The sequence below is a fragment of the Alternaria novae-zelandiae genome, assembly GCF_023758075.1.
Source record: "Alternaria novae-zelandiae strain BMP 2774 chromosome Unknown scaffold_2, whole genome shotgun sequence".
Classification (NCBI taxonomy): Eukaryota; Fungi; Ascomycota; class Dothideomycetes; order Pleosporales; family Pleosporaceae; genus Alternaria; species Alternaria novae-zelandiae.
This window is the reverse complement of record NW_026056962.1, coordinates 975,409-991,467: the sequence shown is the minus strand read 5'-3', so window position 1 is coordinate 991,467 and position 16,059 is coordinate 975,409. Positions and strand designations below refer to the sequence as shown.

The 16,059-nt window shown below is 53.9% G+C and overlaps 1 protein-coding gene across 1 annotated transcript; it reads left to right on the top strand.

Moving 5' to 3' along the window:
• Positions 1-9,127: 9,127 nt before the first annotated feature.
• PKS1 (Type I Iterative PKS) lies at positions 9,128-15,709 on the top strand (the record flags this gene model as incomplete). The annotated part of the gene is made up of 3 exons (XM_049395025.1): positions 9,128-9,405; positions 9,452-15,611; positions 15,665-15,709. The coding sequence occupies 3 exons, from the start codon at positions 9,128-9,130 to the stop codon at positions 15,707-15,709; spliced, it is 6,483 nt and encodes a 2,160-aa protein (XP_049258889.1).
• Between the last annotated feature and the right edge of the window lie 350 nt (positions 15,710-16,059).

The window sequence follows — 16,059 nt, the reverse complement described above, 5'->3', positions numbered from 1 at the left end:
CTACTACGCACGCAAGCGAGATATCCACCTGGCCATATCGCAGACTGTAAACTCCTTTCTTAGAACGCGTTCGACCCGCCTTATCTCCATCCCCTCAACCAGAAGTCTGGGCATGGCGGACCGCGGTGGGTAAGATTCAATCAACCCCAATCAAGAACACGAGGCTTGTTTTGGGCCGCAACAGTGAACATATGCAGAGGCGAACGTGTTTCCCTGGCACGATGTACCAAGAGGAGTCTGCGTCTATGGCTGGCTGGACTGTACCAAATTGCGTGCAGCCCGCCATACAAGCGCGTCCAAAGACTCATTCGAAAGTCTCCCACGGTCACCTTCGAGCTCGTTGCCGGTTGAATCGCGGCACTTGAGGTGAGACCTGCTTCTGAAACTCCACAATGACGTAGGCTGAGACGTCAAGCACGCTGGAGTGGCTTGATGGCTTGAGTGTCTGTCCGTATTCTGACGATGTGTGGAGGTTCGCCAGCGGCAACACCGAGAGCGGGCGGCGCCCCGACAGCCAGCTCGTCCTCCAGCAGCCAGAACCTGACGCACCGTGCAGTGCGGCAACGCCATATCAAGAACGCTTTAACAGCGCTGCTTTCGATCCACCGTGGCTTCGAATTCTCAGCGGGACAATTCACGTTCGAGTCATGGGCGACTGCGATAGGGTAGCATACGATGCGGTCCGCGAAAAGGCTATGGATAAGGCCGCGCAAAGCTCTTCACAGTGATGCTGGACGCCTGTCGGAAATTGATAGCATCAAAGCATTGTTAGGTCGTGTCAGCTTTCTCAATTGAGTTTCGCACTCGCATGCGACATCTTTGAAGTTTGAACGAGAACGAACAGCTCATGATCGTCATGAAATCTCCGTGATCGCCCATTGGACGGAACTGCAATGCGGGAGCGGAGCTGCGATGGGCTGTCTGCCGAGAGATCCCGCTATGAAGAGATCGCGCGCCTGTCAGACACTGAGACACTATAGCAACGTGGATGGGTAGTATTTTCAGGTTCCGGTTCCCCGTCCGGCACACGGTGCTTACTACAGCCCGTCTGAAGACTGCTCACTCGTTCACCGTTTGCGACTCTTGACGATAAGAGCAACGCGACCACCGCGGCAGTTTCACACAAAAGATGACAGCATTTCCAGCAAACCATTCGCACTGATCATCGATGACGATCATGCAGGGCTTATGTACAGAAATATTGGTGGCCCAGCAGAAGCTCCCAATGGATGCTAGCGTTCTCAGCGGTTGCGCTAACAGACTGCAAACTCCCCTCATTCCAAGATTCTGGGGATCTACTCACCAGCAATCTCAAACGGCAAGCCGCAAGCCGCAGAAGGGCGACAATGAATACCAAGAAAGCAGCGCCAGAACGTTTACCAAGGAAGTCGAGGTGGCTTAAACCTTTAGCCTGCGGGTACAAGACGCGTTCGGTCAGACTGCTCCCATTGGGGCAACAGCAACAGGCTGTCGGGAATCACACCACTTGCTGCGCATCTGTCAGCTGTAATCGAGGAATGCTTTGGATGTATGCAATGCGACATTCAAATTGACTCTGGTAGGTCCGCCTTCGTACGAGACTCGCGCATCTCGCCACGTCTTGTTTGGCAAGGAATTTCTAGAGGATTACCTGCAGCTGGAGGAGCTCCGTGGGTCACGGAATACCGCAACGCTCTTCGGCATTATTCCCAACCAAACAACCTTGCACACTGTGCGGAAGCCCTATCGAATATGTTAGTACGATCTGCTATGCCTGTCTAGGAAATGGCCTCGCGCTTGCGTTACTTCCGCGAGTTTGCACTACTATACGGATGCACATCTAGTTGTAATGTGTTCCTTCGCTATCGGGCTCTAAGCATCACCAAATCTCACTAGTCTCCACAATCTCTCCGATGGCATTGCAAGGCAACATACGATGGCCATCAGCTTTGCGCTCAGCTTCTGGCTCATGATTGCGATTTCATAATGTCACCACGGCTCAGCTTCTTGCTTAGCACACCCAAACTTCGCAAGGAAGCTCCCGCTGCTAGGCGCTCACTAGTGCTCTTGACAGCGGATGCTTGTGTTCTTTGTGGCGTTCAGAGCGTGTTCTAGGCTTGCCCTAACCCACCAGTGTGTGTGTAGACGACGACATGATCTCAGTCTTCATGTTCACATGTTAAATGGAAGATGGATGTGAAGACTCGGCGTGCACACAACAAACGCGACAATCCATCCCACCCATATGGTTGCCATCTCAGCGAAGCAGGTCAGCTGCGAGCTGGATCTGGCACAACTGAGGTTGATCTTCTAGTCGCGAGCGCTCTCTAGCGCAGACGAAAAATCTTCTTGCCATATCCGTTGGAAAGAGCGAGTCTAGATCTGTGTTCAAAGGGAAGATTAGTATACAAGCTGCGGCCTATCGTGGGTAGATCATGCCTACTTAAACGCATGGTCGTAGACGATGGTAAGTGAGCTGGCCGTGATTCTCAAGGGAGCAAGATTACAGTACAGCCTCACGGTATCACGCCACGGTTTTATGCTAGATTAAGTACATGCCTTATCTCGGACGACGCATTATCCTCAACTCGCGGTTCTTACGCTGTCATGCAGTCGCTATCTTAGTCGCTTGAAGATATGGTATTCAGGTGCAGTAAGCGGTTTACATGATTGTGGCTGTTCGTGTCTGCTATACTTCTTTATCAGCAGGGACTGCACCAGTGCAGCGGAAGCGAAATCCTCGTATCACGCTTTTACCCTCAAACGCGGCTCCTGGAAAGCGGACCGAGAGGGCCTCGCCGGGTCGGTACTTGTCTCTGATGGCCGCGCAATCTAAATTCTCAATTTCTATCCATGATTTGTCGACGAGCCAACTTTGCCGACTGCGGCTCCAGTACGTATATTGTCTTACTTGCGTTCTCCCTTTCATTGCATTTATCCCGTAATGTGCGCGCATGAAAAATCCGGATCCCCAGGCAGTCACAATCTCGCAAGCGGCCTGCGAGGCGAATGTGCAATGTACTAAATCAGGGCTGCGAACGGGTTTACCGAGTCGCCTACATCCTTGCCCCGTTTGCTATATCAGGAGTGTACTCATCACTATAGTAACACGAACATCATGCCGAAGCCAAACTTGCCTATCCCAGAATCAAGAAGAACACGCGAAGTGCTGCGGTAGCATGCTCCATTGTCCATCGAGTCCAGAGCCCGGGGTCATATTGCTGGCGACAGGCAGTACCACGACATCTGATGTGGCTTCGCATGCAACGGAGCAGCGCTCCGGATGGTTGATTGTAGGATGATCGTGTCCGCGTTCACATTCCAAGCATACCGAGGCACCGAAAGTTACGCGGTATTGAAACCATTACACAGATTTGTGAAGCCAGAGCCGACCCTGCATCGTACCTATAGGTATCAAAACCATCGCTTGTTCCGCAGTCTGGCGGAGATGACGAGCCGCTGTCAAACGCCGCTACTTGCGCTCGCACGACCATGACTTCAAGTCGTGTAACGAGCTAGATTATGCACCACGAGATTTGATGCATAGCTTCAACGTGGCTCAGTGCTCACGCGCGTGGCTTCCCTTGAGTACACGGTGCTACGAACTGTCCACGGGTCTCAGAAGTCCATGGCACAGAAGGTCCGCCCGAGGGGTCGAAGGCGTCATGATGCAGTCGATGGATGCCGTACCGTGATACCAGATCGGGTAGTACAAGCATCGGACCTTGAAAGCGTTGCATGCAGCGTCGCTACGGCACGATAATGTCTGAAGACTCATGAAGACGATTTACACCAGAAATGAATAATACCTACAGTGCTACAAGCACGGTGATCACTCACTATTCGACTTGCCTCACGATACAGCGGTGAGATGGCTCATGCGTTCTCACGATGTACGGCCTGACGAAAATGCTGTGTACATGCGCTTTTCGTGACAAGCCTCCTTTTGGACACAACAAGGAAGTAGTGATGCTTGGAAAGGCTCGATTCAGTCCGCATCAACACTCTAGGAGCTGCTGACTGAACTACAGTAGGTCTATGACGGCGTCGTGTATATGTTACACCGTGATCTAAACGTGCTGTTCCCGTTGCTCTTGAACAACCAGATAGCCACCTAGATACCTAGCCACGTTGCAGCGCCTAAAAATATTCAAGCATGTGGAACTGGCAATCATCCTTCGCATTATGGCGTCGAATATTGACATACGGAGAGCAAAAGTACTGCTAACCCTGGAAAAGGTCTTACAAAAAGTTTGTAGTTGGATTCTTCGTCCCATTGTAACACCGAAATTCTACACCTTTGTTGGCATCTAGGTGCGGGAAATCTTTCGGTCGCCGATGAAACCCGGAAGGAACTCACAACTCCACTGTGCACCGGCTTGATGGTCTATATCGTCACTGAATATGCAATTACAACTACTTGCAGCCTCGGATTCTAGCACATAGCCTTCAGAACATGATGACCCACTCCGAACGCAACGCTTCTCCATTAAAGCTCTCCACCATTACCCATGTGACTTTGCCCAATCTTGTTATTATCATGACCGATAGTAACTCAATGGAAGGGGTCGGGCGTATGCCTACTTGTACAGCGGCCCCACCCTATGCTGGGATCGGTTCGGACTGTGATAGACGGCTATCAAAGCCGCTGTGGATGGAGAAGAGCTTTCATCATGGGATTCTCGGTCTCCGTGGAGGAAATTCGGTGTCTGATTTCGAGAGGTTTTGCTTTGAACTAATGCAAGATAGCACGTAACAATTGTCTCTTCACATGGATGCGACTCATATTCTGGCGATCTTTGGCACTGTGCAAGACTATGGTTATAGGCTGTCATGACGTGACGAAGTGGATTTAATTGTTGGACAGTCAACGAGTAAGTCTCAGTGACTTGCAGAATGACTTTGTGTGGGCATCGAGAACATCATTCATTCCCATTATCCATGCAATTGCAGGCAGTCCCTCCTTTGGACGTTTAGTGCATTAAGTGCTTGTGGGATACGTTATCCAGAGCTACCCGAGGTCGTTAGCGATGGTCGCAGACACGATCAGCCTCGCAGCAGTAAAATAATCTACAGCAAACCTTGGAAACCATGCCCTAACACCGTCCCTGCGTTTGAGGCAAAATTACTGATATCGGTGATTCTGGATCTTGCTATTGAAGCAACGGTCCGGCGCGAAGGTGCGCTAAGCCTCGTCGTCATTCGCCGCCACGCTATTGTTTCAAGATCCAACCAAGATCAAGCGGATCCTAAGCGATCGCTTTAGCCGCTGGCACTTGCTGCACTTGGATAAAAGGGGCGCTAACGATGCTGCAGCTCGTTCCCATGTCTTCTCGTGGGGTGTTCGCTGATCGCGGAAGAAAGCTCCGCGCGCTAGAACAAACTACGGAGTGTCGTTGTGCCAGATCTGACCTTCGAGACCTGGATTATGGAATCCTTCGACATTGATGATGCCTGTTGTCGTCAGATGCTTACGCTTCGTTGATTTGGACTGGTTTCTGGCTCCAAAACAGCCAGGCTGATAGATGCGTGTGTCGACTGTATGGGTTGCACACAAAATGCTCGCATCATCGATCTTGCCGTTGCCTTCGGCCCGCCCTTGTCACCTCTACGGCCCGTTAGTCGTCGAACTAGACGAATATTGCCTCGCTTGGGGAACTTGTTGCGTTGAGATAGCGAGGAAGCACTAAGTCTTCGATGATGCTCCCAGTGGTGGCGGGGTTAGCCAGCTACGGCAAGGATCTAACGCCTATCTGGAGTCGTCGTCGAACGGGCTTGAAGAGTGAGTCGGTTCCGGCACGGCTGGTCACGAGATGAAGATATCTTTGAGCACGAGACTTTCTAACCTCAAAGCGATGAGTTTTGCTTACTGGCACATGGACAAATACCGCAATGTACTGCCCCTTTCCGAGCTTCTTCCTAACTTCCGCCTTTACTTCCCGTGTGCATCAATATTGCTTCGGGATTTGCTGAGCTTGACATGAGGCCAGACGGAGCCCTGTACGTTTCCCGTTACGCTAACACAAACGTTCCGGACTGTCCCACCAATTGTCCATATGAGATGTCTAAGCTGGTCGCGATGTTCGAGATGATGATTGTATGAGGCCACGATTTGGCGAGCGCGTTGATCACTGTTGCGGCATTGAGTCGATGCCAGCTGTAAGCAAAGTCTGTCAAGCATATACCCACAAGCTGCATTGCAGGATCGGTTGATGGCAGTCCGTAGTCTGCTTTCACGACAAGGGCTGTGGTGGATACTGATCCCGCTACGCATAATCGGTGCAGCATCCGGCTGCTGCTGTGAGCATCATGCATCTTGAAGTAGTGGCGGTAGGGAAATTAACAGTCAAGACTAGTTCTACGGTGGAGAGATACGTGTAAAGTTGGGACCTTCTTCTCAACAATGTACCGCTGCATGTATCCGGACAAGAACTTTGGTCGACGTGGGGCCGGCGCTACAGCTGCAGCGTGCGTGGTGCATCTGTCGACGGTGCTAATGTGTAGAACAGCTGGCTGATAGCCTGCGAGCACACGGGCATCTATCACATGCTCGCCTGTAGTTGTTGAGAGAGCTGTTGACCAAGTCCATGCTCTGCAGGATACACCTGGCGACTCTTCGGTCGCTAGCAGAAGGGAATGTTCTCGGACTAGCAGCGCGCATCAAGAGTATGTAGCTGGGTTTGACACTTGATAGTATAGGTACCATTGGAAGTGGAACTGCATCACATGCACTGTACCCCTTTTTTCATGCTGTTGGTGTTTATACGCGGGTACGTGCCGTTCCTGAGTGCTGCTATCAATGCAGCGGGGGAAAAGTAACTCCAATGAAGAAAAGAGAAGGAGATGCGGTGGGTATGTGCTGAAAGGGGAAAAAGCGTCTTGTAGAAAAGGAAAAGTGACCTGAGCGCCTAGCACCACTCGATATAATCTGCGACATGGTGCCAAACAGAGTCGATGGTCCTTTTGGGGCGTCGAAGAGAGCGTGAAACGTGAGTCGAGAGGAACCATTTCAGGGCTTCTCGAAGCACCCAGGGCGATTTAACTTTGCGCCTCGCAATACATGCGATTGGCTACGCGATTCGCGACGCGAACGAACTCCACATACCGTCGCGTTTCGCAGAGTAGCAAAACGAGATCCACAAAGTGAGGTTCTATTCTCAGCGTCAAACATGAAGTCTCGCACGACGGTATGCATCTGGCTGCTGTCAGGGACAGGCGTGGCAGACGGTTGGCCAGGTGTGGCTGGGTAGCGGGCGACACGTGTGGGCGGCGGTGAGGGGTGGCAGAAAACGCACTGTCGATCGTTGGCGGATTTGCTTATTCGGTTCTCCGCTCTCCGTGATGAACGTCACCTCGTAATCACGAACACGCTCATCTCTAGCACGCTCGATAACGCTGTCGCGGGTGGCCCAGCCGCGCCACGAAGCTCATCAACAGCCTCCAGCCAGTCCCCATTGATGCTACAGGGGACGTCACGCCTCGCGACCGCGTTCTCACGACGTCCGTCCGAGCTTGCAGTCCGTTCGTTTCGACCACGACCCAACGCCAGGAGACGCACGGAAACAAGCGAGGACCGCCCGGATCTGCCGTGATGTGCTCAGAGATACCCTAGTAATCTCTAGACTGGGTGCTCTACCTTATACGCCCGGACTACCGCCTGTGGCGCCGATAACAGGGACACCGGAATCTGAGTTGAGCTGACTGTAGTACACGCAGCAAGAAGATCCCTCAGCCTACAGCGATCTGATTCCGCACTGGGAGAGCGCCATGCAGATACACCGAGCAGTTCGTCAACGGCGCTCACTGTGTGGCTGATGGCTTGGACGCCTAGACCCCACCATGGTCAAACATCCACTTTTCTCCCAAAGAATGGTTTTGCCCTATGTGTTTATTCGCAGACCAACCCGAATAGGCCAGCCCGATGAGCTGGCGCTCCGACGATCTCTGTGCGAGTATGCGACTTCCAGTTTCCGAGACGTGGGCCTTGCCTCCTGCTAGCCCTTACCAGCAAGCACCTCCACCTAGGTACGAGTCCGAGCGGGGACTCCAGAAGCTTGATTGACGTCTGCAACGCTGTGGAACCACTCTATTTGGCGCATGCTTGACGAGACGCTGACTGAGATTCGGTAGCTTCTGGTATCCGCAGCCGTATCATATTGCCTCCTGGCTTATCAACACCATGGTTTGGCCTAGCATCGCTTGGTATACTTCGGTTCAACGTGTCGACGACCCGAACAACACAATTAGCCACGAGGGCATGACACGGATACACCACGAGGAACCTGGTAGACTTACAGACCCAACAGTTGCTTGGTGCCTGTAGTACTAAGCATGGACATCGACAGGGTTTGCTGCGAACAGCTTCGACATGTCGACTTTACCATCATCAATTCATCCTGACTGCATACACCTAAGCCTGAACTCGCTTGGAAGATGCTGTAATTGATAGTAGAACCCACGGACGCCATGTCTATCGACCCCGGCTTATGGGAGGGGATCCGACACACTAACCCCGAATTTGAGACAGCGCCCCTACTATCCAGGTCCCCACGTCTCATGTTTGCTATCATCCGCGACGCATTGGCTCAATACCTCAGCCGCTGGTCTCCACACTTAGCATGCGCCATCTATCAATAGGTATGGAGGCACTCGGCGACATACCCGGCACCTGCACGCCATTAACCCTCGGAGCATGGCTGGACTATCCAAGACAGGAAGTGGTCCGCGGTCCACTCTCGCTCTCACGTCAATATGTTTCTGCAGTACTTCGTTCCGCAATACATGGATGTTACAGATCCGGCATCCACTGTGCTTGTCATCGCGCGATTCACGCCCTGACCACCTTCTTGACATCTTACGCCTATCATCCCCTCCTAGTCCTATACATATAGGAGCACCTCGAGACCCAAGAGACTTTCAATCCCATCCATTCTCATCCAGTTTCTTGGGCCACTACCCAGACACCAAGTACCATACTTCTCTACTGGATCAGAGTTCCATTCTCCATCGAATACCCTTGCCATACCTCAACCTTGAAGTCCATCCATCGACCACCACATCCTCCTTCAGTGAGGATCTTTTGCCTTATACGGCACTAACTTCTACTATTTTTCCAACTTTTTATTAATTCTTTTATACCCTTGCCATCATGAACGTCCTCATCTTCGGAGACCAAACCGCCGACCAGTACCCGCTCCTGCGGAAGGCCTGCACCTGGAAGAACAACTCGACCCTGACGAGCTTTCTCGACAGAGTCAGTCAAGTAGTCCGCGAAGAGGTGCAGAAGCTGCCACGAACACAGCGAGACCAAATTCCCAACTTTCTGACAACATGGGATCTTATCGAAGCATACTATGCTAAGGGACTGAAGGTTCCTCAGCTAGAGAGCTGCATGGTCACCATTGCGCAGCTGTCGCACTACATTGGGTCAGTACCTACCTGCGCATCATAGCCAACTATGCTAACTGTCTAGATACTATGCCGAGAATCCCTCAGACCTGAAGAACCCGGCAAACACACGAGTAGTCGGTCTTTGCACTGGTCTGCTCGCAGGATCTGTTGTTGCCTCCGCGCGATCCCTGAGCGAGCTTCTTCCCCTCGCCATTGAGGCCGTCCGCATCGCTTTCCGCACCGGCACCGTCGTTGGTGCCGCAAAGGAGGCGCTAGAGCAGACTCCTGTTCCCAAGGAGACATGGTCCACCATCGTGACTAGCATTTCCGAGAAGGCCGCCAAAGACGCAATTACTGCGTTCCACCAGGAGCAGCGGATACCGACCTTGGCGCAAGCCTACATTAGCGCCGTTAGCACCATGGCTCTGACCATCAGCGGCCCGCCCTCCACCACCAAGCGCCTGCTCCAGAGTGACGCCTTCAAGGGCTGCACTCGGGTATCCATCCCGGTTTACGCTCCCTACCATGCTGCCCACCTTTACACTGAGGCCGATATCGACCAGATTCTCGACAAGGATGCTACCAGGCATTTGCAGCAATTCCGTCCGCTTTCTCTGGTGCACTCCGCTTCTACCGGAGAGTGCCACACTGCCACCAGCACATTGGACCTCATCCGAACTGCGCTCAGCGAGATCCTTGTTGAGTCAGTTCGATGGGACAACTTGCTCTCTGAGGTTGTGTCTCAGGTCACTGCTACATCTAGCCAAGACTGCTCCGTATCCGCTATCGGTGTCACTTCCATCACGAACAGCCTTGTTTCCGCGCTGAAGAGTGGTGGACAGTCATCGGTCACAGCCCGCGATCACACTTCCTGGGTGGCCGCTGAGCATGACAGCCGCGGTCGCACCCAAAATGACAAGATCGCCATCGTTGGCATGTCGGGTCGTTTCCCCGGTGCTGCCAACCCTGATGCACTCTGGGACCTCCTCGAGAAGGGTCTCGACGTCCATCGCGAGGTGCCTTCGGATCGTTTCGACGCAAAGGCTCACTGCGATCCTACTGGCAAGGGCAAGAACAAGAGCCACACGCCCTTCGGTTGCTTCATCGATGAGCCTGGTCTATTCGACCCCCGCTTCTTCAACATGTCTCCTCGTGAGGCTGCCCAGACTGACCCTATGGGCCGTCTTGCCCTTACCACCGCATACGAGGCTCTCGAGATGTCTGGATACGTTCCCAACCGCACCCCGTCGACGAAGCTCGAGCGCATCGGTACCTTCTACGGTCAGACTTCCGACGATTGGCGTGAGATCAACGCAGCTGAGAACATTGACACCTACTTCATCACTGGTGGTGTGCGCGCCTTCGCGCCCGGTCGCATCAACTACTACTTCAAGTTCTCCGGCCCATCCTACAGCGTTGACACTGCCTGTTCGTCTTCGCTCGCTGCCATCCAGCTTGCCTGCACTTCGCTTTGGGCTGGTGACTGCGACACCGCTTGTGCTGGAGGTCTGAACGTCCTTACCAACCCCGACATTTTCTCCGGTCTCAGCAAGGGCCAGTTCTTGTCGAAGACTGGCAGCTGCAAGACTTATGACAACGACGCCGATGGTTACTGCCGTGGTGATGGTTGTGGTTCAGTGGTGCTCAAGCGCTACGAAGACGCCATTGCCGACAAGGACAACATCCTCGGATGTATTCTTGGCGCCGCTACCAACCACAGCGCTGAGGCTGTGTCCATCACCCATCCCCACGCCGGAGCGCAGGAGTACCTTTACAACAAGGTCCTCTCCAACGCCGGTGTCGATGCTCATGACATCAGCTACGTTGAGATGCACGGAACTGGTACTCAGGCCGGTGACGGTATCGAGATGACTTCCGTCACCAACGCCTTTGCACCCCGCCACCGCCAGCGTCGCCCTGAACAAACCCTCCATTTGGGTGCGATCAAGGCTAACATTGGTCACGGAGAAGCTGCCTCTGGTATCAACTCCTTGGTCAAGGTCTTGATGATGATGAAGAAGAACGCCATTCCTGCCAATGTTGGTATCAAGGGTGTCATGAACAAGACTTTCCCCAAGGATCTCGGCCAGCGCAATGTCCACATCTCGACCACCCAAGTTCCATGGCCCCGCAACGGTGCTGAGAAGCGCAAGATCTTCTTGAACAACTTCTCCGCTGCCGGTGGTAACACTGCCGTCATCCTTGAGGATGCGCCTCTTCCTGAGGCCCCCAAGGGTGTTGACCCCCGCACCATGCACATGGTGACTGTCAGCGCCAGGTCCATCTCCTCGCTCAAGAAGAACATCAACAACCTGATGCAATTCCTCGATGAGACTCCCTCTGTCACTCTCCCCAGCCTGGCATACACCACCACTGCTCGCCGCATTCAGCACAACTACCGCGTCGCATTCTGTGTGTCCGACATTTCCAAGGTCAAGGACGGTCTCCAGGCTCAGATTAAGGACACCTACAGCCCCCTTCCCATGGTTCCCACCAAGACTGCCTTCACCTTCACTGGTCAAGGATCCCAGTACACAGGTCTCGGTCAAAAGCTTTACGAAGATCTCGAGACCTTCAGGATCGACATCGATCAGCTCGACAAGGTTGCCCGCATGCATGACCTTCCATCCATCCTTCCTCTCTTGACAGGTACGGACGTCGCGACTCTTTCTCCGGTCGTCGTCCAGCTTGGTATGGCTTGCATTCAGGTTGCCCTCGCTCGCATGTGGGCCTCTTGGGGCGTCAAGCCAGTAGCTGTCATTGGTCACAGTCTCGGTGAATACGCTGCTCTTCACGTTGCCGGCGTCATCTCTGCCAGCGACATGGTTCTCCTCGTCGGTCGTCGTGCTCAACTCCTCGAACAGGAGTGCACTGCCAACACTCACGGCATGCTTGCCGTCAAGGGCAGCGTTGAAGCTATCACCGCCGCTCTCGGAGATAAGATGACTGAGATCGCCTGCATGAACGGTCCCGAAGAGACTGTTCTCTGTGGCACCGTTGATCTGGTAGACTCTACTAACGAGGCGCTCGCATCCAAGGGCTTCAAGGCCACGAAGCTGAACGTTCCTTTCGCGTTCCACTCAGCCCAGGTCGAGCCCATCCTCGAGAAGTTCAAGGCCGCAGCTGCATCTGTCACCTTCAACGCCCCCGTCGTTCCGGTCATGTCGCCTCTCACTGGCGAGATCATCCGCGAGGCTGGCATCATTGGTCCGGATTACCTGGCCCGCCACGCCCGTGAGACTGTCAACTTCTGGACCGCTCTCACGACTGGTCAGAATGACAAGCTCTTCGATGCTAAGACTGCCTGGCTCGAAGTCGGTGCTCATCCTGTCTGCAGTGGCATGGTGAAGTCTTCCCTTGGTGGAGCACCTGTCGCAGCTGGATCTCTCCGCCGCAACGAGGACCCGTGGAAGACTCTCTCCAACAGCATCACTACCCTCTACCTTGCTGGTGTCTACGTCGACTTCAACGAGTACCACAGGAAGTTCAATGATGCACATGAGATGTACACTCTTCCCACATACGCTTTCGACTCCAAGAAGTACTGGCTCGACTACCACAACAACTGGACCCTTACCAAGGGCGAGGTCCTTGAAGCTCCCACCGCCGTCAAGGCCATTGAGGCTGCGCCAGCTATGGATGCTCCATCCAAGTTGTCCACTACCTCCTGCCACAAGATCGTTCGGGAAGAGCTCCACGCCAACTCTGGTACTGTCGTCGTACAGTCAGATCTTTCTGACCCCAAGCTGAAGGCCACCATCACTGGTCATCAGGTCAATGGTACACCTCTTACGCCTTCTTCTCTCTACGCTGACCAGGCCATGACTGTCGCGGACTATCTCTACCAGCAGCTTCGTCCTGGCACCGCCACTCCTGGCCTCAACGTCTGCTCCATGGAGGTCACCAAGACCCTTATTCCTCAGTACCCTCCTCCAGCCAGTGGCCAGCACTTGCAGATTGAGGGTAACGCAGATCTAGAGACTGATCAAGTCCAGATTACCTTCCGCACTGTCTCTGCCGATGGCTCCAAGGTCCTTGCTGAGCATGCTGTCGGTATCGTCAAGTACGAGTCCATCGACGCCTGGAAGGAAGAGTGGGGTCGCATTCAGTACATGGTGCAAGCTCAGATCAACAGCCTCGAGCAGAAGCTCCAGACTGGTGCCGCCCACAAGGTTCTCCGTGGCATGGCTTACAAGCTCTTCAAGGCCCTTGTAACTTACGCCGACAACTACCGCGGCATGGAAGAAGTCATCCTTGACGGTAAGGAGACCGAAGCCACCGCTCAGGTCCAATTCCAGACCACTGCGGCCGACGGAGAGTTCTTGTGCTCACCATACTGGATCGACTCTCTGGCACATCTTTCGGGATTCATTGTCAATGCCTCCGACCATCTTGACTCTGAGAACTCCGTCTACATCTCGCACGGATGGGGATCGATCAAGATTGCAGGAAAGCTTTCGCCCCAGAAGAAGTACCGCTCCTACGTCCGCATGCAGCCTGCTCCTGGCAACATCTCCGTCGGTGATGTCTACATCATGGACGGCGCTGAGATCATCGGTATGGTCATGGGCCTCAAGTTCCAGAACATCCCCCGTCGCGCTCTCAACATCATGATGCCACCTTCTGGCAAGGCCGCTGCTGCCCCCGCCGGTAAGGCTGCCGCTAAGCCTGCCCCCAAGGCGCTTCCCGCTGCTGCACCAGTCAAGGCCACCAAGGCAGCCAAGCCTGTCGCTAAAGCCGCCGCTAAGCCTGCTAAGGCCGCGAAGGCTGTCAAGACTGCCGCCCCCGCTGGTGTCACCTCCAAGGTCATGAAGATCGTGGCTGAAGAGATCGATGTCGACATGTCTGAGCTGGTCGACGAGGCTGCATTCGAGAACCTCGGTGTCGATTCCCTCCTGTCTCTGACCATCTCCGCCAGGTTCCGCGAGGACCTTGACATGGACATTCCTTCTACTCTCTTCACTGACTGCTCCACGGTCGGAGAATTGAAGAAGCACTTCTCTCAATACGATGGCGCTGTCGTTGTTGAGGACGACTCCTCCGATACCTCCGATGAGCCTTCCGACTCCACCCCATTCGAGGCTGCCGAAGAGAATGACGACACACCCGCCAGCTCAGCAGGTAGCGAGGATGGCGAGGAAGAAGTCAAGACCTCCACCGAGGCTGGCGCCAGTCTCGCGCGCAAGCTTGTCGCCGAAGAGATGGGTGTTGATGTCTCTGAGATCACCGATGACCTCGACCTCACTGACATTGGCATGGACTCCCTCATGAGTCTCACCATTCTCGGCTCCATGCGCGAGGCTACCGGTCGTGATCTTCCTGCTGACTTTCTCACTGTCAATGTCACCATCAAAGACATCGAGACTGCTCTTGATATGCGCCCCAAGCCGCAGCAGCAGGCGAAGGTTGCCAAACCCGCTGCTAAGGTTTCGGCCCAACCCCCTCAACTCGCTGAGGTGAACAAGAAGCTCGCTTCCCTTCCTGATGTCTCCCACCTTCCCCCGGCCACCTCTGTCCTCCTTCAGGGCAACCCCAAGATCGCCACCAAGAAGTTCTTCTTGGTCCCTGATGGCTCCGGCAGCGCAACCAGTTACATCTCCATCCCCAACATCTCTACCGACATGGCTGTGTACGGACTTAACTGCCCGTTCATGAAGTGCCCCGAGAAGTGGAGCTGTGGTGTTGAAGGTGTCTCTCGCCTGTATCTCTCTGAGATCAAGCGTCGTCAGCCTCAGGGCCCGTACATCGTCGGTGGATGGTCCGCTGGTGGTGTCATGGCCTACGAGGTTGCTCAGCAACTCGTCAACTCCGGAGAGCAAGTTGAGAACCTCGTTCTCATCGATGCCCCATGCCCTGTCGCTCTTGACCCTCTCCCCGCTCGTCTCCACATCTTCTTCGATCAGATAGGCCTTCTCGGTACTGGCAAGCCCGGCGGTACTCCCTCTTGGCTTCTTCCTCACTTCGCGTCCGCTATCCAGAACCTCAAGGACTACGACCCGAAGCCCATGAACCCCAGAATCGCCCCTCCTGTCCTCGCCATCTGGTGCACCGACGGTGTCTGCCCCAACCCTGAGGACCCCCGCCCTCCCCCAGGTGAGGGAGAGGACCCAGCGCCCATGAAGTGGCTGCTCAACAACCGTACCGATTTCTCCGACAACGGTTGGGCACAGCTCCTCCCCAAGGAGAACTTCCAATACGCCGTCATGGGCGGTAACCACTTCACTATGATGAAGGGTGAGCACGTAAGTTACTCCACTCCTACCATCTCCTCAACGACATACTAACAGCATATCAGGGTGTCACACTAGGCAAGCTCATCCAGCAAGGTCTCAAGCTATAAGCTTTGACTCGCATTCATTCCCTCATAGACTTTGTGTATATCGCAAATTGCATGCATCTCCTTTGTTCAAGTGTTGAATATCGAGATGTTGGCGTTGGGCTCTCGGTTACTTGTCTTTGGCATGGCGCTGGCGAAGCTGTCATGACTTGATGGCGTTGGGATTTTACCTTCTTGTGGCTTCATTTGTCTTTTACTTTACGCACACGCTGCGCTTTTTCTCATGTTCACGCACGTTATGATTTTACACTGTACTTAATGCTTGGTTTACCCATAATGGCAAGGGTTTGTTCATAACATCTGGTCTTCATTGCATCGTGATATTGCCTCGTCTGCCCTTCATGACCCTCAGC